The sequence below is a fragment of the Sander vitreus genome, chromosome 10 (assembly GCF_031162955.1).
Source record: "Sander vitreus isolate 19-12246 chromosome 10, sanVit1, whole genome shotgun sequence".
NCBI classification, from domain to species: domain Eukaryota; kingdom Metazoa; phylum Chordata; class Actinopteri; order Perciformes; family Percidae; genus Sander; species Sander vitreus.
This window is the reverse complement of record NC_135864.1, coordinates 7,305,386-7,327,536: the sequence shown is the minus strand read 5'-3', so window position 1 is coordinate 7,327,536 and position 22,151 is coordinate 7,305,386. Positions and strand designations below refer to the sequence as shown.

General features: G+C 37.6%; 2 protein-coding genes across 7 annotated transcripts in view; both read left to right on the top strand.

The window, feature by feature from the left end:
• The window catches only part of tapt1a (transmembrane anterior posterior transformation 1a), a 39,501-nt gene extending 24,133 nt beyond the window's left edge, over positions 1-15,368 (top strand). For both annotated transcript variants that reach the window (XM_078260112.1, XM_078260111.1), the window contains one exon: positions 12,557-15,368. In XM_078260112.1, coding sequence (XP_078116238.1) covers positions 12,557-12,861 — 305 coding nt within the window. In that variant the 3' untranslated portion in view covers positions 12,862-15,368. The remainder of the gene's footprint in view (positions 1-12,556) is intronic.
• A 5,509-nt stretch (positions 15,369-20,877) lies between these two features.
• prom1a (prominin 1a) overlaps positions 20,878-22,151 on the top strand; it is an 88,266-nt gene continuing 86,992 nt past the window's right edge. For all 5 annotated transcript variants that reach the window (XM_078260106.1, XM_078260109.1, XM_078260110.1 and 2 more), the window contains exon 1: positions 20,878-21,431. In XM_078260106.1, the coding sequence (XP_078116232.1) occupies positions 21,203-21,431 (229 nt within the window). In that variant the 5' untranslated portion in view covers positions 20,878-21,202. The remainder of the gene's footprint in view (positions 21,432-22,151) is intronic.

Here is a 22,151-nt window from a genome sequence, read left to right as displayed (position 1 = left end):
CAACTGTGTGGAAAGGGGGGGGTGCACGGTCATGGAAGGCTTGTATCATGTGGACACGCCAACAGTTTTGTTGTCATTACTTAGAATTCCAAACCTGCATTAATGAATTTCTTTTGGTCACTTGGAGGTAGCAAAACAATATCGGCATATTATAACCTTATACAATTGATATGGTGAACAGTTGCCTATTCATACTTCCAGCAATATACAGTACTTAGCATATATTTGGTGCCATATTTCTAGCAATTTACATCCTTTTTGCATCTGGTTTTTGTCAGCCAGTTGTTTGATGCTTGACAGGTAGCGTACAGTGGGTTTATCAGAGCTTTGAGCTGCGACTGAACCAAAACAGTAAAGTTGCAAAAGTATGGCCCTACACTACAAAAATGACAGTTGCTGATTTTAAAGATTATTTTTGGGGCTTTTTTATTAGATAGTCAAGGACTCAGCCTCCATAGGGCGCACACTTTACAGAGTGAGCTAGCTGAAGACAAAAGATGCAGGTTCAGACGCTTCATGGCATCCCAACAGAAATCTTGCGTTCCAGTTTGTTTTGCTTTCTTTCGGTTTCAGCTAGTTTGGCCTGTTTTGTGATGTTGTTACCATGGTGAAGCAAAAGACGAATAATGTTGTTGTCACATCACAGTTGAGTTGCTTCTTAATAATTACCTGTACAAATTGTGAAAAACGGAAAGTTGGCTGGTCCAACATGCAGTCTGCAATGTCCAAGTCACTTTAAAATTACTGTTTTGTCTCATCCTCGCATTAGCAAATGCGTCAAAGTTAAACTGAAGCAAAAGAAAAGAAATGATGAGTGAGTGAGAGATGTGTACACTTGTTTATATATTGACTATCAACAGGAATGACTTTCATCACCATTGAATTATTCAGGCAGAACTGAAGATAATATAATACCAAAGACCAGACGTTTTCTAATATTCAGTTGGCATACAATGTCTGTTTTCATTGGCCTCAATCATATTTGAAATTATTTTTAATGCCTTACTCAAACACTCTCTATATGATCAGTGGGCTGCAGTATTTCTGCAGTGTAAAGTGTTCAACTCTGTCTACAGTAAGAATTGGAAGTTTTATAGCCAAATAGCCCACGGCTGGGCTGGTTTTCTCTGTGGATGGCCTTGTTAATATCCAATGCTTCTTCGCTCAATTCTCTCTAATATAATGAATTATTCTGTTTGGTTGATTTTTCTAATGTAGTTCATTCTGTGTGCTCAAAGTTAAAAAGGCTTTGCAGTTTTTCTCTTGACATAATGCAGTGGAGTTGTGATAAGAACCAACTGTGCTTCTTCCTGTTCCATGTTTGCTTTCTTTCCTGGCTACGTTTCAATATTCTTGCTCTGTGCTACTTTGAAACTAAGCAGCCAGGTGGGTGTACGTCACTCGAGCCGGAACACCTTCACTTCTTCTGTTACAGGCTGAGGATTGCTGCTCATAGACAGCTCATCACCCTCTCCCATACTGTAACTTCTTAAATTATCTCAAATAAATCTCTTCTTTCTCACCCTCTCACATCTCCTTTTGTTTTCCTGAAGCTTAATTTATAGTTTCTGCATCTGTTTAGCTCACAACTGCGTCCATTTTGAACTATATCCTCCCCTTAATACTGCATTGCTAGATTTTCATATATATATATATATATATATATATATATATATATATATATATATATATCATTTACATACATAATTTTTGCCCGGTGCCTTAACAATGCCTGAACCGATACTCTTTAAGAAAGTTTAAAAAAAAAAAAAAAAAAGAACAAAACGGGTACTAAACAACAGTCAGTGACATTAAATAACGGCTTGTTTATTTCTAGGCCATATGATCACAATTAAATGATTTAATAATAATGTAATAACTATAACAATAACTTATTTCACTAGTAAATATTTGTTGAACGACAAAACAAGCCACCAGATGGGAGAAGGGCATTTAACAATAACTTTAAATGCACCACAAAGCTGTAGGTTACCAGTTTCATTGAACGCACCGTCTGTGTTGTTTTTTTTTTCTGACAACGGCAGCTGCAGACTGTTACATCCCGGTGTTGAATCCTCTACAGTGAAATACAGTCACACTTTACACCGTTTAGCGTTAGCTGTCAGCATTGTAACCGTGTTTAATCCAGCTACTAGCTAGCGGTAGGCTAACATTAGCTGCTGTCGAGTATAGTGTTAACTAGCGTCACGTGCAGCGATATTTCAGTTACCTGTAATGTCCGTTTTCAGACCATCGGAGAGCAGCGAAATAAGGAGCCGAAATTTGTGTTGCTATTCGGTCCGGTAGATACCGGTCGTTAAGGCACCGGTGCTGTATTAACACCGGATTTCGGTACCCAACCCTATTCAGGAAGACGATTTTTATAATCAGTGATCCAGGCAGCACTTTCTCATGTCCCTCCTTCATTTTACAGTCGAATGGTGGCTAGAACGGCTCCTGGTCAAATTTCAATATGGAATGGATTAATCTGCGTTAATTTTTTTAACGGGTTATTTTTTCTCAGATTAATTAATTAAAATTATTTTGACAGCCCTGTCAGCATTAACGCGTTAATCGCGATGCGATTAAGGGCCGAGCATAACGCGTTAATTTCTTTTTAATCGCATACCGCCATTTATTAATTCATTTTACACTTCACTTGGCTTCGCGTCATGCCTAACAACGCCCCTAAGCTGTTCTAAAATCACTAGAATCTAGCTAGGCTACTATTTTGACCCTTTGCAGCACCGTTACTTATCATCAAGCTGCCATACTTCCTCGTAACACATCCTACTACTGCAGGCTGCAGGCATGATGGAGAAAGACAGCAGCAAAAGCAAAGCACTCTTTTAGAGTGCTACTTGCCGACCTGTGGATGAAACCAAATCCCAAAAAATGACTACCGCTCTTGCAAAATGGGTGCCAACTAACTGCAGACCTGTCAGTCTCATAGAAGTCTCGGGTCTTAAAGACGTACTACGGTTGGCATGTTCTGAGTTGTGCAATAATGACAGATTCACACATTTTTCTTTTGTTTACAGTAAATAAATGATAAACAAATACAAATCTTAAAGTCAAGTTCATAAAGCAACTTTCTTTGCATTCATTTGATTCCCAATCAAGATACACTGGTAAAAATTGCTTTCCATTGTTAATATGTACTTGAAAACAGTTCTGAAATGCAAAATAACAGAATTTTAATCATGTGATAAAACATGCGATTAATCGCGATTAACTATAGAAATTCTGCGATTAATCACGATTAAGAAAAAATTAATCGTTTGACAGCCCTAATATATACATATATAGCTTTTAAATACAGCTTCAGTTAAATATGTTACAGGAAGAGTTTGGCATTTTGGAATATGCTCAATTGTTTTTCTTCTGCCCAATAGATGAGAAGATCAATAGCACCCTGTCTTTGCAGTAGGTATAAGGCTGGAACCAAGAAGAGTTTAGCCTAGCTTAGCATAAAGACTGGAAAAATGAAGAAACAGCTAGCCTGATTCATTTCAGAGTTCGAAAATCCACCTAGCAGTACTGTACCTCTAAACTCATTAATTAACATGTATCTTGTTTGTTTAATGCATATGAACGGATGTAAAACGATATGTTGTAATTTCAGGGTATATGCAGAAACCAGGAAGTTACATTTAATACCTTTTTTTAAGTCCATTTCCAAACATTTTATAACCTCATCGCCACATCAAGTTCTACCCGGGTACATACATGACACATTTAACTTTATACATTGTTTGTAAAATAACTAACTATAGTCATGGAAAAGAATGCCATACAAATTTCAGAATATAGTGTATAGTAGTAGTAAGTCATAACTTATAAGAACTATACATACGATACTATGACTTTTTTATAGCTTTGTATGACATACTATGACTTTTTATGGCATATTGTACTGACTTAAATGACATGCTATACTATGACTTTTTATGACTTGCTTTTGCATACAATACTATGACTTTTTTATGATTTTTTTGTATGGCATACTGTACTATGACTTTTTCTTGACATACTATACTGTGATTTTTTTATGACTTTAATGGCATACTATAACTTTTTATGACATACAATACTATGACTTTTTATAACATACTATGCTATGACATTTAATGGCATACTATACTATGACTTTTTTTTTTTTTTTACTTTTTCCGACATACTATACTATGCCTTTTTACGATTCACAATTACTTCTTTTGTGACTTTTGGACAGTTTTATTTTTTTTTTAAACTTTTTTCAACATATGACGTTTTTGTGAATTTTTTCAATGTACTTTACTACGACTTTATTCAACACATTACACTGACTTTTTTGTGAATTTTTATGACATACAATACTATGACTTTTTAATGACATACTATACAACTACTTTTTTATGACGTTTTATGACCTACTATAACATGACTTCAGATGACATTTTATGGCTAAGTATATTTGACATTTTTATGAATGCTTTTATGACATAGGATTATATATGACTAAATAGAACTGCTACAGTATTCAGGTACGTTTGGAAAATTACATCACTACTGTAATGCAGCCTTCAAAACAAGGAAATGACAACACAAAGTTTTAAGTTCTTTATTGTCATATGCAAAACAATTACAGAGAAGCACTGACTGGCAAAGGGAAATCTTAGACCTCAGGCTCCCTACAACAGTGCTCATTAAATATGTATAAAACAAGAAAATCATGCAAGACAAAACAAGGGATTTTTGATTTTAACAGCCTGTGAAAGGGGTAAGAGGGGTCCATCATATAAAGGTACAATGACAGTGTCAAAGTGATGAGCTCAGGAGTACAAAGTCTTATGGCCAGCAGTATGAAGCTGTCCTTTACCCTGATCGTACAGGACCGGCTGCTGCAATACCGTCTGCCGGACAGCAGTACACAGAACAGGTTGTGGCTGGGGTCCTTAATAAATCTGTTGGCTTTCTTCCTACACCGCTGGGTCCTCCATGGATGGCAGCTCCATCCTGGTGATATGCTGAGGAGTTATCACCACCCTCTGTAGAGCCTTATCGTTAAGGGCAGTGTAACTGCCATAACAGGTGGTGATGCAACCGGTCAGAATACTCTCAATAATGCACTTGAAGTGAGAGAGTCCATGTTGATCCTCCTCAGCCTGCGGAGGAAGACACGTTGTCTGACTGTCTTAGTGATAGTGTCTGTAATGAGTCCAGGTCAGGTCCTCGCTGATATGAACACCAAGGAACTGTAAACTGCTGACTCTTTCCACCATAGTCCCATTGATGGTGATGGGGAGTGTCCTTCTCTCTGTCATAGTATAGTATGTCATAAAAGTCACAGTATAATGTCATTAAAAAGTCATAGTATAGCATGTCGTAGCAAAGTCACACCAAGACTCAGTAGTGTCGTAAAAGTCCAAAAAAAGTCATAATATAGTATGTCGAAAAAAAGTTAAAAGAAAGTCATAGTATAGTATGTCGAAAAAAGTAGGAAAAAGTCATAGTAAAGTATGTCGAAAGTCATTGTATAGTGAATCGTAAAAATGGCATAGTATTGTATGTCCAAAAAAAGTCATAGTATAGTATGTAGAAAAAAAGTAGGAAAGAAGGAAAAATTTCACAAAAGTCATAGTATAGTATGTCGATTAAAGTCATGGTACAGTATGTGGAAAAAAGTTTAAAAAAAAAAAAGTAATATTATAGTATGTGGGGGAAACGTCCAAAAAAAGTCATAGTATAGTATGTCGAAAAAAAAGTCATAGTATAGTATGTCGAAAGTCATAGTATAGTATGTCCAAAAAAGTTACACAAAAGTCATGGTATAGTGTGTCCAAAATATTGACAAAAGTATAGTATGTCGGAAAAAGTAAAAAAAAAAAAAAAAAAAAAAAAAGTCGGTATAGTATGTCGAAAAAAGTAGGAAAAAGTCATAGTAAAGTATGTCGAAAGTCATTGTATAGTGAATCGTAAAAAGGCATAGTATAGTATGTCCAAAACATTTCACAAAAAAGTCATAGTATAGTATGTCGATTACAAAAAAGTCATGGTACAGTATGTGGAAAAAACTTTTTTTTTAAAAAAAAAAAAGTAATATTATAGTATGTGGGGGAAACGTCCCAAAAGAGTCATAGTATAGTATGTCCAAAAAAGTCATATTGTAGTATGTGGGAAAAAGTCCCAAAAGAGTCATGGTCTAGTATGTCCAAAATATTGACAAAAAAGTATAGTATGTCGGAAAAAGTAAAAAAGTCGGTATATGTCGAAAAAAAGTCATAGTATAGTATGTAGAAAAAAAACATAGGAAAAAGTCATAGTATAGTATGTCCAAAAAAAGTCCCAAAAGAGTCATTGTATAGTATGTCCAAAATATTGACAAAAGTATATTATGTCGGAAAAAGTAAAAAAAAAAATAATAAGTCGGTATAGTATGTCGAAAAAAAGTCATTAGTATGTAGAAAAAAAACGTAGGAAAAAGTCATAGTATAGTATGTCGAAAAAAAGTCATAGTATAGTATGTCGAAAAAAAAGTCATAGTATAGTATGTCGAAAAAAAAGTCATAGTATAGTGTGTCGAAAAAAGTTACAAAAAAGTCATAGTATAGTATGTCGGAAAAAGTAAAAAAAAAGAAAATAAGTCGGTATAGTATGTCGAAAAAATTTCATAGTATAGTATGTAGAAAAAAAACGTAGGAAAAAGTCATAGTATAGTATGTCGAAAAAAAGTCATAGTATAGTATGTCCAAAAAAAGTCATAGTATAGTATGTGGAAAAAAGTCCCAAAAGAGTCATGGTCTAGTATGTCCAAAATATTGACAAAAGTATAGTATGTCGGAAAAAGTTTATAAAGTCGGTATATGTCGAAAAAAAGTCATAGTATAGTATGTAGAAAAAAACATAGGAAAAAGTCATAGTATAGTATGTCCAAAAAAAGTCATAGTATAGTATGTGGAAAAAAAGTCCCAAAAGAGTCATGGTATAGTATGTCCAAAATATTGACAAAAAAGTATAGTATGTCGGAAAAAGTAAAAAAAAAAATAATAAGTTGGTATAGTATGTCGAAAAAAAGTCATTAGTATGTAGAAAAAAAACGTAGGAAAAAGTCATAGTACAGTATGTCGAAAAAAAGTCACAGTATAGTATGTCGAAAAAAAACTCATAGTATAGTATGTGGAAAAAAGTCCCAAAAGAGTCATGGTATAGTATGTCCAAAATATTGACAAAAAAGTATAGTATGTCGGAAAAAGTTAAAATAAATAAATAAATAAGTCCGTATAGTATGTCGAAATAAGTCATAGTATAGTATGTAGAAAAAAAGTAGGAAAAAGTCATAGTATAGTATGTTGTAAAAAGTCAATAGTATAGTGTGTCCAAAAAAAGTCATAGTATAGTATGTGGAAAAAAGTCCCAAAAAGTCATAGTATAGTATGTGGAAAAAAGTCCCAAAAGAGTCATGGTATAGTATGTCCAAAATATTGACAAAAAGAGTCATAGTATAGTATGAAAAGTAAAAAAAAATTTAAAAAAAAAGTCATAGTATAGTATGTCGAAAAAAAACGTAGGAAAAAGACATAGTAAAGTCAAGTATGTCGAAAGTCATTGTATAGTGGATCGTAAAAATGTATAGTATAGTATGTCCAAAAAATTTCACAAAAAAGTCAGTAGTATAGTATGTCCAAAAGAAGTCATGGTATAGTATGTGGAAAAAAGTTTTTAAAAAAAAGTAATATTATAGTATGTGGGGGAAACGTCCCAAAAGAGTCATAGTATAGTATGTCCTAAAAAGTCGAAAAAAAGTCCCAAAAGAGTCATGGTATAGTATGTAGAAAAAAGTCCCAAAAGTGTCATGGTATAGTGTGTCCAAAATATTGACAAAAAAGTATAGTTTGTCGGAAAAAGTTTAAAAAAAAAAAAAGTCGGTATAGTATGTCGAAAAAAAGGCATAGTATAGTATATAGAAAAAAAACAAAAAAGTCATAGTATAGTATGTCAAAAAAAAGTCATAGTATAGTATGTCCAAAAAAAGTCATAGTATAGTATGTAGGAAAAAGTCATAGTATAGTATGTGGAAAAAAGTCCCAAAAGAGTCATGGTATTAGTATGTCCAATATATTGACAAAGGTATAGTATGTCGGAAAAAGTAAAAAAAAAAAAAAAATAAGTCGGTATAGTATGTCGAAAAAAGTCCCAAAAGAGTCATGGTTTTAGTATGTCCAATATATTGACAAAAGTATAGTATGTCGGAAAAAGTTAAAAAAAAATAAATAAATAAGTCGGTATAGTATGTCGAAAAAAGTCATAGTATAGTATGTAGAAAAAAAACGTAGGAAAAAGTCATAGTATAGTATGTCGAAAAAAAGTCATAGTATAGTATGTCGAAAAAAAGTCATAGTATAGTATGTCGAAAAAAGTCCCAAAAGAGTCATGGTATAGTATGTCCAATATATTGACAAAAGTATAGTATGTCGGGAAAAAGAAAACATAAGTCGGTATAGTATGTCGACAAAAAGTCATAGTATAGTATGTAGAAAAAAAGTAGGAAAAAGTTATAGTATAGTATGTTGGAAAAAGTCATAGTATAGTGTGTCCAATAAATTTCACAAAAGTCATAGTATGTCGATTAAAGTCATGGTACAATATGTGGAAAAGTAAAAAAAAAAAAAAAGTAATATTATAGTATGTGGGGGAAACGTCCCAAAAGAGTCATAGTATAGTATGTAAAAGAAAAGTCATAGTATAGTATGTAGAAAAAAAAGTCATAGTATAGTATGTTGAAAAAAAAGTCATAGTATAGTATGTGGAAAAAAGTCCCAAAAGAGTCATGGTATAGTATGTGGAAAAAAGTCCCAACAGAGTCATGGTCTGGTATGTCCAAAATATTGACAAAAAAGTATAGTTTGTCGGAAAAAGTTTAAAAAAAAAAAAAGTCGGTATAGTATGTCGAAAAAAAGTCATAGTATACTATGTAGAAAAAAAACGTAGGAAAAAGTCATAGTATACTATGTCGAAAGAAGTCATTGTATAGTGAATCGTAAAAAGGCATAGTATAGTATGTCCAAAAAATTTCACAAAAAAGTCATATTATAGTATGTGGAAAAAAGTCCCAAAAGAGTCATGGTATAGTGTGTCCAAAATATTAAGAAAAGTATAGTATGTCGGAAAAAGTAAAAAAAAAAAAAGTCGGTATAGTATGTCGAAAAAAGTCATAGTATAGTATGTAGAAAAAAAGTAGGAAAAAGTCATAGTATAGTATGTTGGAAAAATTCATAGTATAGTGTGTCCAAAAAAATTTTACAAGTCATAGTATATCGATTAAAGTCATGGTACAGTATGTGGAAAAAAGTTTTTAAAAAAAAGTAATATTATAGTATGTGGGGGAAACGTCCCAAAAGAGTCGTAGCATAGTATGTCCAAAAAAAGTCATGGTATAGTATGTCCATAAAAAGTCATAGTATAGTATGTCCAAAAAAAGTCATAGTATAGTATGTGGAAAAAAGTCCCAAAAGAGTCATGGTCTAGTATGTCCAAAATATTGACAAAAGTATAGTATGTCGGAAAAAGTAAAAAAAATATAAAATTAAGTCGGTATAGTATGTCGAAAAAAAGTCATTAGTATGTAGAAAAAAAAACGTAGGAAAAAGTCATAGTACAGTATGTCGAAAAAAAGTCATAGTATAGTATGTAGAAAAAAAGTAGGAAAAAGTCACAGTATAGTATGTTGTAAAAAGTCATAGTATAGTGTGTCCAAAAAATTTCACAAAAGTCATAGTATGTCGATTAAAGTCATGGTACAGTATGTGGGAAAAAAGTTTTAAAAAAGTAATATTATTGTAGTATGTGGGGGAAACGTCCCAAAAGAGTCATAGTATAGTATGTCCAAAAAAGTCCAAAAAAAGTCATAGTATAGTATGTGGAAAAAAGTCCCAAAAGAGTCATGGTCTAGTATGTCCAAAATATTGACAAAAAAGTATAGTATGTCGGAAAAAGTTTAAAAAAAAAAAAGTCGGTATAGTATGTCTAAAAAAAGTAATAGTATAGTATGTAGAAAAAAAACTTAGGAAAAAGTCATTGTATAGTGAATCGTAAAAAGGCATAGTATAGTATGTCCAAAAAATTTCACAAAAAAGTCATAGTATAGTATGTCGAAAAAAGTTACAAAAAAGTCATAGTATAGTATGTCCAAAAAAGTTACACAAAAGTCATGGTATAGTGTGTCCAAAAAAAGTCATAGTATAGTATGTGGAAAAAAGTCCCAGAAGAGTCATGGTATAGTATGTCCAAAATATTGAGAAAAAAGTATAGTATGTCGGAAAAAGTAAAAAAAAAAAAAAAAGTCGGTATAGTATGTCGAAAAAAAGTCATAGTATATTATGTAGAAAAAAAGTAGGAAAAAGTCATAGTACAGTATGTCGAAAAAAAGTCAATAGTATAGTATGTAGAAAAAAGTCATAGTATAGTATGTCCAAAAAATTTCACAAAAGTCATAGTATAGTATGTCGAAAAAGTCATTGTATAGTGAATCGTAAAAAGGCATAGTATAGTATGTCCAAAAACTTTCACAAAAAAGTCATAGTATAGTATGTCCAAAAAAAGTCATAGTATAGTATGTGGAAAAAAGTCCCAAAAGAGTCATGGTCTAGTATGTCCAAAATATTGACAAAAGTATAGTATGTCGGAAAAAGTAAAAAAAAAAATAATAAGTTGGTATAGTATGTCGATTAAAGTCATGGTACAGTATGTGGAAAAAAGTTTAAAAAAAAAAGTAATATTATAGTATGTGGGGGAAACGTCCCAAAAGAGTCATAGTATAGTATGTCCAAAAAAGTCATAGTATAGTATGTCATAAAAAGTCATAGTATGACTGGAGGATGAGTGGAGTTTGGCATCAATTTCCCTGGTGGAGGTTGCTGAGGTAGTTAAACAACTCCACAGGAATTGATGAGATCCGTCCAGAAATGCTTAAAGCTCTGGGTGTGGAGGGGTTGTCTTGGTTGACACGCCTCTTCAACATTGCGTGGAAGTCTGGGACGGTGCCTAAGGAGTGGCAGACCGGGGAGGTGGTTCCCCTTTTTAAAAAGGGGGACCAGAGGGTGTGTGCCAATTACAGGGGTATCACACTTCTCAGCCTCCCCGGTAAAGTCTACTCCAAGGTGCTGGAAAGGAGGGTTCGGTCGATAGTCGAATCTCAGGTTGGAGAGGAACAATGCGGATTCCGTCCTGGTCGTGGAACAACGGACCAGATCTTTACTCTCGCAAGGATCCTGGAAGGAGCCTGGGAGTATGCCCAACCAGTCTACATGTGTTTTGTGGATCTGGAGAAGGCGTATGACCGGGTGCCCCGGGAGATACTGTGGGAGGTGCTGCGGAGTACGGGGTGAGGGGGTCCTTCTCAGGGCCATCCAATCTCTGTACGACCAAAGCGAGAGCTGTGTCCGGGTTCTCGGCAGTAAGTCGGACTCGTTTCAGGTGAGAGTTGGCCTCCGCCAGGGCTGCGCTTTGTCACCAATCCTGTTTGTAGTATTTATGGACAGGATATCGAGGCGTATTCGGGGTGGAGAGGGGTTGCAGTTCGGTGGGCTGGGGATCTCATCGCTGCTTTTTGCAGATGATGTGGTCCTGATGGCATCATCGGCCTGTGACCTTTAGCACTCACTGGATCGGTTCGCAGCCGAGTGTGAAGCGGCTGGGATGAGGATCAGCACCTCTAAATCGGAGGCCATGGTTCTCAGCAGGAAACCGATGGAGTGCCTTCTCCAGGTAGGGAATGAGTCCTTACCCCAAGTGAAGAAGTTCAAGTACCTTGGGGTCTTGTTCGCGAGTGAGGGGACAATGGAGTGGGAGATTGGTCGGAGAATCGGCACAGCAGGTGCGGTATTACATTAAATTTATCGCACCGTTGTGACGAAAAGAGAGCTGAGCCAGAAGGCAAAGCTCTCAATCTACCGGTCAGTTTTTGTTCCTACCCTCACCTATGGTCATGAAGGCTGGGTCATGACCGAAAGAACAAGATCCAGGGTACAAGCGGCCAAAATGGGTTTTCTCAGGAGGGTAGCTGGCGTCTCCCTTAGAGATAGGGTGAGAAGCTCAGTTATCCGTGAGGAGCTCGGAGTAGAGCCGCTGCTCCTTTGCGTCGAAAGGAGCCAGTTGAGGTGGTTCGGGCATCTGGTAAGGATGTCCCCTGGGCGCCTCCCTAGGGAGGTGTTCCAGGCATGTCCAGCTGGGAGGAGGCCTCGGGGGAGACCCAGGACTAGGTGGAGGGATTATATCTCTAACCTGGCCTGGGAATGCCTCGGGATCCCCCAGTCAGAGCTGGTTAATGTGGCCTGGGAAAGGGAAGTTTGGGGTCCCCTGCTGGAGCTGCTACCCCCGCGACCCGACCCCGGATAAGCGGATGAAGATGGATGGATGGATGGATGTTGAAAAATGTCATTGTATAGTAAATCAAAAAAAGTCAAATAAGTCATTCTATAGTATGTCGAGAAAATTCACAAAAAGCCATAGTATAGTATGTCGTAAAAAAGTCATATGTCAAAAGAATTTGTCAATATTTGCCCACTCTTCTTTACAGGTGAATCTAAGATGGAGCAGAACCCAGTCACACCCTGCAGCCCAGCACTATGTTCCTCCTCCTCTGTGACCACCCAGCCAACTCCCAGGAGTGACTTGTTTCCTCCCCTGCCCACTGATCCGTCTTCTGCTGCTCTAGCTAGCCGCCCTCCAACTCCACCGCCTGAACCTGAACAGCCTGCACCTTCGCTCTCCAAAGAAGAGGAGTGCGAGGCACAAGGAGCCTCTGAACTGAAGCACAGGACTCCCAAAAAAGACCTGCTGGAGATCGACCGTTTCACAATCTGTGGTAACCGCATCGACTGACCAGCGGCAGCCGCTGATGTAGTGATTAACCACTCAGGAAAGACGGAGAGCAAATGGCCTGTCAGCCCAGCTCTCCTGGCCAACAGCAGCAGAAAGCTGAGTATTTATTAAAGTCAGTAAGATATTGTGAACATAGACGATCCTGCTGTTGTTGAAGCCTGAAGTCGAGAAGTTTGGCAAAGAAAACTTCAGCTGCCTGATAAACAGCGGAAGAGAGAAAGTGTGAGTATGGCAGCTCAGTGGTGTGAACTGTCGTGTGAGTGTGAGGATGGTTAAGTATTTGGAGTGAGTGAGCGTGCGTTCGTGCGTGTGTGAGAAACAGAGTATGTGAGAGCACACAAGCACTTCCTGTCTGAGCAGCACTGGGACCAGAAAGAGAGAAACTTCTCAGTTTACTCATCAGTTAAAAAAAAAAAACAGACTTCCGAACTCTTACATTAAATGTAATACCTGAATCATTCTTTATTGCTTCAAATATATATAAAAAAATATCTGGTTTCTTTTTGTGAAACATCAGGTGTAATCCAACATATCAACACTATTTCCAAGAAAAGAAGTTTTTTTCTTTTTTTACAGCAGAGCCTTTATAATCAGACACTGAGCTTACTGAAACAATTTATCTAAGAAATTTATATCTGGCAAAAAAGTGGAAAGGCATCTTAGACGTTCCTATAATAATAATATACAATAATAATAGACTTGAAGCCAGTGGTTCCCAATATGAGGGTCAAGACCTGCACAAGGTGTCACAAGATAAATCTGGTGGGTCACAATACAATACACATACACAATACATGTCTCACACACAAAAGAAAATTCAGAATTTTCTTATGAATTACTGCATCATTTTTGAGTCAATGCTGCTCAGTCCAGAAGTAATTAGAGCCTAAAATAGAGCATTTTGTTTACACAGCCAACAGATGAAGTCATTTGCAGCACACATGGCACCTTCAGCAACTAAAGGACCTTTCATTAAAGGAAGCAGTCAGTGCACGCCATGAACACAAGCTGCCAGTCTAATGTGTGTTTCAGAGGTCCATTTAAAACTATGTTGGTTAATAATAAATCCTGTAGATAATCTTAATTTTCTTTTAGGGAACATTTTTCAAATTGCTTTAAATACAGTATATTAAACAACAAATCATAATCTGAAATCATCTAATCTTTAGAAAAGTGTTATCACTTTGCCCCCAAGGATAATTATTACATTACGCATCCTTCAACAAGTAACCAGTGTCATTTTATTACAAATATGGTATTTCATTTTTCATTTATTTTAGTCTTGAGAACATTTGCACTTATGGACCGTATTGTCTTAAATATGACGGGTCATGTTTCTCATTGGACTCTCAAGTAATCTAATGTTTACATATTAGAAAACAGAAGCAATATTTCCACAACAAAATGCCTTTTTTGCATGTGTGTTTTACATTTTGTTGACCTTTGACTGCTAAGATTGAAAATGTTCTTTTATTGCAATGAATAATCTATAAATACAACATGTAACAGACCAGTTGTATCATCCAGCTTTCATTTGTCACCCATGTATGTAATTGAGTGCAAAATAAATGGTAATATATCAGTTTTACAATTCAGTGTCAGGCCATAACGTTACAGCAGCTATGCCAAATATTTATGTCAGAATTCAATGACTTTTGTTATCTGATCCAGAGTAGTTCAAATCAATGAATAAATAAATAGTATGTTATGTAGCACTTTATACTTTGTGCCATCTTTGCAAAGTTACACTTTGCATAGAGTTATTCTACAGCAACAGTTTTGTGCAGCATGCTGTGTAGTTCTAGCTGAATTATACAGACAAATGCATTATTTGTACAAGGTATAATTATTATCAAACTAAATGCTGGTAATTTTTAAATAAGCTACAACAGTAATCACTTTTCTTTGAGTTAAAATGTCATCACTCATAATTTGTTTACTTCTCTGCCCTGTTAATAACACAATCTAACACATGACACTAACATATTTAAAGTTGTTTTGGAAGAAGCTGTCATGTTGTAAAGTGGAGCCTCATAGTTTAAGAAGAAACAAGAAATATATAGGCAAACACATATCCTGTTGTTTAAATCTGTTTTGAAGAAAAAATGTTGTTTATAATGTCCATTGCCATTGTAATAGGGGAGATAGTTCTATTTTTTGGAGCTGCCAGTTGTGATGTGATAATATTTTATGCGCATGAAACCTGACTCTCCACAGTTCCTTCATGTGGTTTTGGGAGCTGTCTCGTCTCCACTGGCCTGAGCTCAGTCTTGTTGTGGTCTGGCTCAGAGTCAGAGTGTCTCAATGGTTCCAATCTGCGGCGGAGAAGATCAATCCCAGCTGGGCTCAACCGAGCTAATGGAGACGAGGCAAAAGTGTTCTTATGCGAGCTGCGTGGGTCCAGTACACTGCCTGCTTTGTTTCATCAGTTTGGTTCCTTATTTGATTCCTACCTCTGTATTGTATGAAAATGCCCCCTTTTGGATAATAAAAGTTTGTTTCTTAAATGTGTTTATTTTAATCAGTCAATCAATCAATCAATCAACATTTATTTATATAGCACTTCACAGCAACCAACAGGTATCCAAAGTGATTTACAACAAGGACCAAGAATAAAACATAACATACAATAAAAAGAATAAAACATACAGTAAAATCAGAAAAGGTTGCATAAAAACAGGAGAAAGAAAGGGAAAATGTCACAGCGCTACTATGTATTAAAACAGGGTTTTTGCTGGTTCTTAAAAAGTCAAATATGTCTAAATAAAAATGTTAGGCCTTAGTTCTAGGTCTTAAATAATTTCTCATTGAAATGCTACCGTAGCGCTTCGCAATGTTTTTTTTTTTTTTTTTATTCTGTGGTGTTGTAGTTCTTTCTCTGTACTCCAAATATAATTCGCTGTATTATGACTACAAAAGAGACCAACATTTAACTATATTGCAGCCAAGTGCAAGGCTGCGTGAGTCTCTTTTGGAACGGATTCTATCTTTCAACTATGGGGAAGTGCAAGTTTAGCGACGTTTCCGGACCCTGACATTGACGTTTTGGGGGGGGGGGGGGTTAATGTTGTGATATAGGTCTCAAATTTAATTTATGATGATAAATTTAAGACTTTTAAGACCATCATAAATGAAATTTGAGACCTTTATTTGTAAAGCTAAAAGCCATTCCAAATAAATAACTTTTGAGTTTGGATTTAAAAAGAGCGACGCCTGTAATAGTGCGAGCGTCAGGGGTAACATATTCCAAAGTCTTGGGGCAGCAACTGCAAAAGCGCAATCACCCCAGTTTGTACCGTGACCTTGGGACTTCTAAAAGAAGTTGATTGGATGACCGTAATGACCGGTTGTGCTCGTGAAGGGTTAAAATCTCGGACAAATACGCCGGGGCTAGACAAACATGAAAATCGTTTAACTTGAGAAATAAAGTAGAATCAGTTGAAGATACAGTCAGGTCCATAAATATTGGGACATCGACACAATTCTAATCTTTTTGGCTCTATACACCACCACAATGGAGTTGAAATGAAACGAACAAGATGTGCTTTAACTGCAGACTTTCAGCTTTAATTTGAGGGTATTTACATCCAAATCAGGTGAACGGTGTAGGAATTACAACAGTTTGTATATGTGCCTCCCACTTTCTAAGGGACCAAAAGTAATGGGACAATTGGCTGCTCAGCTGTTCCATGGCCAGGTGTGTGTTATTCCCTCATCATCCCATTTACAAGGAGCAGATAAAAGGTCCAGAGTTCATTTCAAGTGTGCTATTTGCATTTGGAATCTGTTGCTGTCAACTCTCAATATGAGATCCAAAGAGCTGTCACTATCAGTGAAGTAAGCCATCATTAGGCTGAAAAATCTAAACAAACCCATCAGAGAGATAGCAAAAACATTAGGTGTGGCCAAATCAACTGTTTGGAACATTCTTAAAAAGAAAGAACGCACCGGTGAGCTCAGCAACACCAAAAAGACCCGGAAGACCACGGAAAACAACTGTGGTGGATGACCGAAGAATACTTTCCCTGGTGAAGAAAACACCCTTCACAACAGTTGGCCAGATCAAGAACACTCTCCAGGAGGTAGGTGTATGTGTGTCAAAGTCAACAATCAAGAGAAGACTTCACCAGAGTGAATACAGAGGGTTCACTACAAGATGTAAACCATTGGTGAGCCTCAAAAACAGGAAGGCCAGATTAGAGTTTGCCAAACAACATCTAAAAAGCCTTCACATTTCTGGAACAACATCCTATGGACAGATGAGACAAAGATCAACTTGTACCAGAGTGATGGGAAGAGAAGAGTATGGAGAAGGAAAGGAACTGCTCATGATCCAAAGCATACCACCTCATCAGTGAAGTATGGTGGTGGTAGTGTCATGGCGTGGGCATGTATGGCTGCCAATGGAACTGGTTCTCTTGTATTTATTGATGATGTGACTGCTGACAAAAGCAGCAGGATGAATTCTGAAGTGTTTCGGGCAATATTATCTGCTCATATTCAGCCAAATGCTTCAGAACTCATTGGACGGCGCTTCACAGTGCAGATGGACAATGACCCGAAGCATACTGCGAAAAGCAACCAAAGAGTTTTTTAAGGGAAAGAAGTGGAATGTTATGCAATGGCCAAGTCAATCACCTGACCTGAATCTGATTGAGCATGCATTTCACTTGCTGAAGACAAAACTGAAGGGAAAATGCCCTAAGAACAAGCAGGAACTGAAGACAGTTGCAGTAGAGGCCTGGCAGAGCATCACCAGGGATGAAACCCAGCGTCTGGTGATGTCTATGCGTTCCAGACTTCAGGCTGGAATTGAATGCAAAGGATTTGCAACCAAGTATTAAAAAGTGAAAGTTTGATTTATGATTGTTAATCTGTCCCATTACTTTTGGTCCCTTAAAAAGTGGGAGGCACATATACAAACTGTTGTAATTCCTACACCGTTCACCTGATTTGGATGTAAATACCCTCAAATTAAAGCTGAAAGTCTGCAGTTAAAGCACATCTTGTTCGTTTCATTTCAACTCCATTGTGGTGGTGTATAGAGCCAAAAAGATTAGAATTGTGTCGATGTCCCAATATTTATGGACCTGACTGTATGTGCCTGTCCTCCCTGTTGCAGTCTCTTTGTTTAGGGTTTATTTTGAGCCTCAGACTGTGTACTGTTTAAAACAGCTTCCTGATTTGGAGTCAAGATGAGACAAACTTCCTACAGATGTGAAACTTCAACTAAAGTTTCGCTTGACTACAAATTCAGTATGTCTACTCCACTTCCCCAGCTGCAGTTTCTGGGATTAGTCAGAGTAATTTGTCTGGGTCCTTAACATATAAGGTTCTTAATCACAAGTCTGGCAACATGACATCATGACTTTGCGTAAACATACATGCCGACTTTCTTTATCCAAGTAGCGTGTTATCTGTACGCATTTTGAGCTATCCACGTGTATGTCTACGCTGTATACAGCGGACGTAAACATACCCGCCACTTGGCATGTTATCGCCACTTGGCATGTTATTGCGGGAAGAAAGCTAGGAAAAGAACAACCGGTTGGGTTTAGGAAAAGAACAACGGGGTTGGCTTTAGTAAAAGAAGAAAACAACAGTTGAGTTTAGGAAACGTCACACACGGGTTGGGTTTAGGAAAAGAAGAAAATGACGGCTGAGTTTAGAAAACATGACTCGCAGGACACAAAGGAAACGTGACACGCGGGACACAATCCCCAGTGTCCTGGGTTAAAGTCCTGTGTTTTACCCATCAACCACCCTGACCAACATCCCTACGCGGATTTTCACCCTTTCATACTACTCGCTACGCCGTAAATTCACACGCAATCGCAAGGAAGCATAAGTCAATGGGGGCCAAAAAAGTGAGTATGCGTCTTGATAACAAGCCAACATTACATCATATACAAATATACCTGTTGTCAGTAGTTCAATTTCCATAGCCTAGTCTGCCCAGACTGTCAATCCTTTTCTAGTTGACAAAAACAAAAAAATGCATTGCCAGTAAGTCGAGGTTTACACCACCAATGAGCCTGAGAGTGAGACCTGAGAGACCAAGCACCTCATTATCTGTTGAGGAGTTAAGGTCAGGTAGAGTAAATCTGCAGCTGACATTCTTAGAGGGCTAATCTCCTTATAACTGCTAAAGACTGAGACAAGCTTTAGCTCAGCTAACAGGAAGTTGTCTAAAAACAGTTTTGTAGTAGTAGTACTTGGAAGAGAGTCCAGTTCATCGGACAGACTTTGGGGATGATAGGATGGTACATTCTGACACAGAGAGAACAAAAAAGGCGGCGACAAATAAATGACAAGAAGGTATCAGCAGCATACATGAGACTAATTAGGAAGTAGGGAAAATGACAAATAAAACCCTAAAATACAATATGAGGAGTTAGCTCTGGCATTTTCGGATTTTACACATGTACTTTTATTTTTTTTATTACATATATTCATGTAACAAGTCATGTATCAAGGTCTTTTTGGTTCAAATGACAGAGGAAGACCTTGTAACACTAAAACCCAGCCCACGACTTACAGTGTAATTGTTTTGTATTAATGAGGTGCCAATTAAATATAGGTACAGAGGAATAAAACAAGACTAGGAAGCAACATTTGGCCATTTTAGAAGAAAGGAGAACTAAATTATACTCTATTTGTTATCATTTAAATACTGGGTACCTTTTGGGTACAGTACTGGGAAACAGCTTACTGTTCCCACCACAGTTCTGGTAGCATATGATAACTGTACATAATTACTTGATAGGTTTTGCAGAAGATCAGTTTTGTTAACACATTTCTAAAACCTCAGTTTTGTGTTCTAGTACTGTTTCTCGTAAGTAACCAGTATTTACAAAAAATACCTAAAGAATAATGTATTCCTCCTTTCCTGCAAAATGCCCAATTGTTACTCCCTTGTTCCCCATAGTCATGTTTTTTATTGGTACCTGATTCATACAACAAAATTACACTGCAACTCATGGGCTGTATTATAAAGTGTTACCAAAGTCCTCAGCCAATCACATTATTTCCTCCTTCAGTGTCTGACTTAAGTGTCTGTCCAGCTAAAAGTCCCCCCTGCAGATCTAATGAGTGTGTGAGATCAGTGAAGAAAGGTGCTCAGAATCACTGATCAAACGGTTACAAACAGGAGTCCCTCTTGTTTCCAGGAGCCGGGGGCCCCATGTGTCCCGCAGAGAGGACAAGGATGTTATTGTACAAAGACACAGAAGCAAAACCCACCTGATCGCTGCTCCACCAATCTCGCCTCTGGGCTGCACCTCAGGTATCTTGTGTCTGCCCTCTGGGTGGAAAAGGGGTCAAAGGTCTTGAAGACAGAGAGCACCTGTTGGCAGGAGACACGGAAAGTGAAATACTGTAAAGCACAAGAAGAACGGCATCGTTTTATAAAGTAGCTACAGCTGTCAGATAAATGCAGCGGAGTAAAAAAGAACATTATTTCCCTCTGAGATGTAGTGAAGTAAAAGTATTATAAAACGAATTACCATGTTGTGCTACTTTATACTTCTTTGCTACATTTCAGATGGAAATATTGTACTTTTTATTCCTCTACATTTATCTGACAGCTGTAGTGACTGGTTACATTGGAGATTTAGATTTTACATAATTGCAGACAAAATAAAATCATCTCCACATTGACTACATTAAAATGCTGCTCACATGTTACAATATACAATACAATATATTAGATGATAATATATATACCATTCTCTGGTTGAATAACGAGTAATTCATTTTGAGGCTTAGACCTTTCTGATAATACTTTAACTAACATTTTGAATGGAGGACTTTTACTTGTTATAGAGTAGTTTTAGCTGTACTTCAGTATTGCGACTGAAGTACAGCAGTGTCTGATTACCAGATATTGAAACACAAGATGTTCCTATTCTCTGAACTGCATCCTCCACTCCCCGGCAGGAGGAGCGCTTCCCTGTGGACCAGGATAAAAGTGAGGGAGGCGCGCAACCCCCGCCCACTCCAGTGACGCAGCACAGCTCCGTGCGCACAGATGCTGGAGTGGAAGCGGCATGCGCGCTCATCTCGGTGGGACTGAACGCATCGAGAACCGGAGACGGGAGAGAAGATTGCCCGGTTTGCGTCCGTTAGGAGCCTCAGACCGCGGGGAACGATGCTTAGAACGAGTCACTCCGCAGGCGGCAGGACTTAAAAAGCTGCGGTCCATCCATCTGGACACTTTTTACTCTCACCCCTTCCCCTTTGATAAGAAAGATAAGAATCCAGGCAGTCATCTTCCAGCTTACAGTCCTCTTTGGGTATCTAACCCCAGTTTAAAGACCAGTCTCGGTTTGATTTCAGCACGATGTGGAAGACCGGGATCCTCCTGCTGCTGTGGGTGTTTTTGGCGTCCGGTGAACTCCAACAAGAGACGGAGCCGCGGAGACTCCCACCCCCGGGAAAGTTGGATTTCGGTTATGTGCCTGCGGGAGTTTACGAGACTCTGGCCCATTACGAACCGGGACCCATAGGGATCTTGTTCCATATAGTGCACGTTTTTCTGCATGTTGTGCAACCCAACCCTTTCCCACAAGGTAAGCGTCCTCTGAATGAAACCCCTGGGGGATTTGACAAGGACTAACAGCAAAAACGGGTTTCCTAGGGAATGCGATTGGGAATTGTCACTTTTGTAAACATTTAATTGGTCTGATTGCATTAAGTTGTTATTAATCGTTACTACAGACTATTATTAATCTCCGCAGGTAGGGTTTACAAATGAAATTATCTGTATAACGGTATCAAATCTACGTTTTTGCTGGGTCTCTACCCAGTTGGCACCTTTCCTTGCGCCAAAAGTCTGCGTGCAAAGAGGTTTAAATTAGTTCTCATGAATGACTGTGAATCAACGGCGCCCGTTTTAACTGATGATACCCGTCTTGTCCTCTGTCTCGTTGCGTAAAAAGGTGTCCACTCGCGGATTAGTTGCCCATTTGTGCGTCACGTCCCTCCATGCTGCGCGCGTTTTTGATTTGCGCACAGAGCTGACAGCGCACTTGATAGGTGGTGTTAATGCCTGCGGTGCACTTTGTGTCAGAAAAATGTCAGGATAATTACAATTAATGAAGCTCTCGCTGACAGCCTCACGTGTTTAGTGGCTGGTTTACACACCATTTTTGCCTGAGTGAGTGAGTGAGTGTTTGAGCCCCCAGACACCCAGAAAGCCTCAGCGCGCTTGGCTCTACATTTAGGCTAATACAATTAGACCTGACTGCTTAACCATACACACATGAGTTGTGTGTGTTTAATTGGGTGGT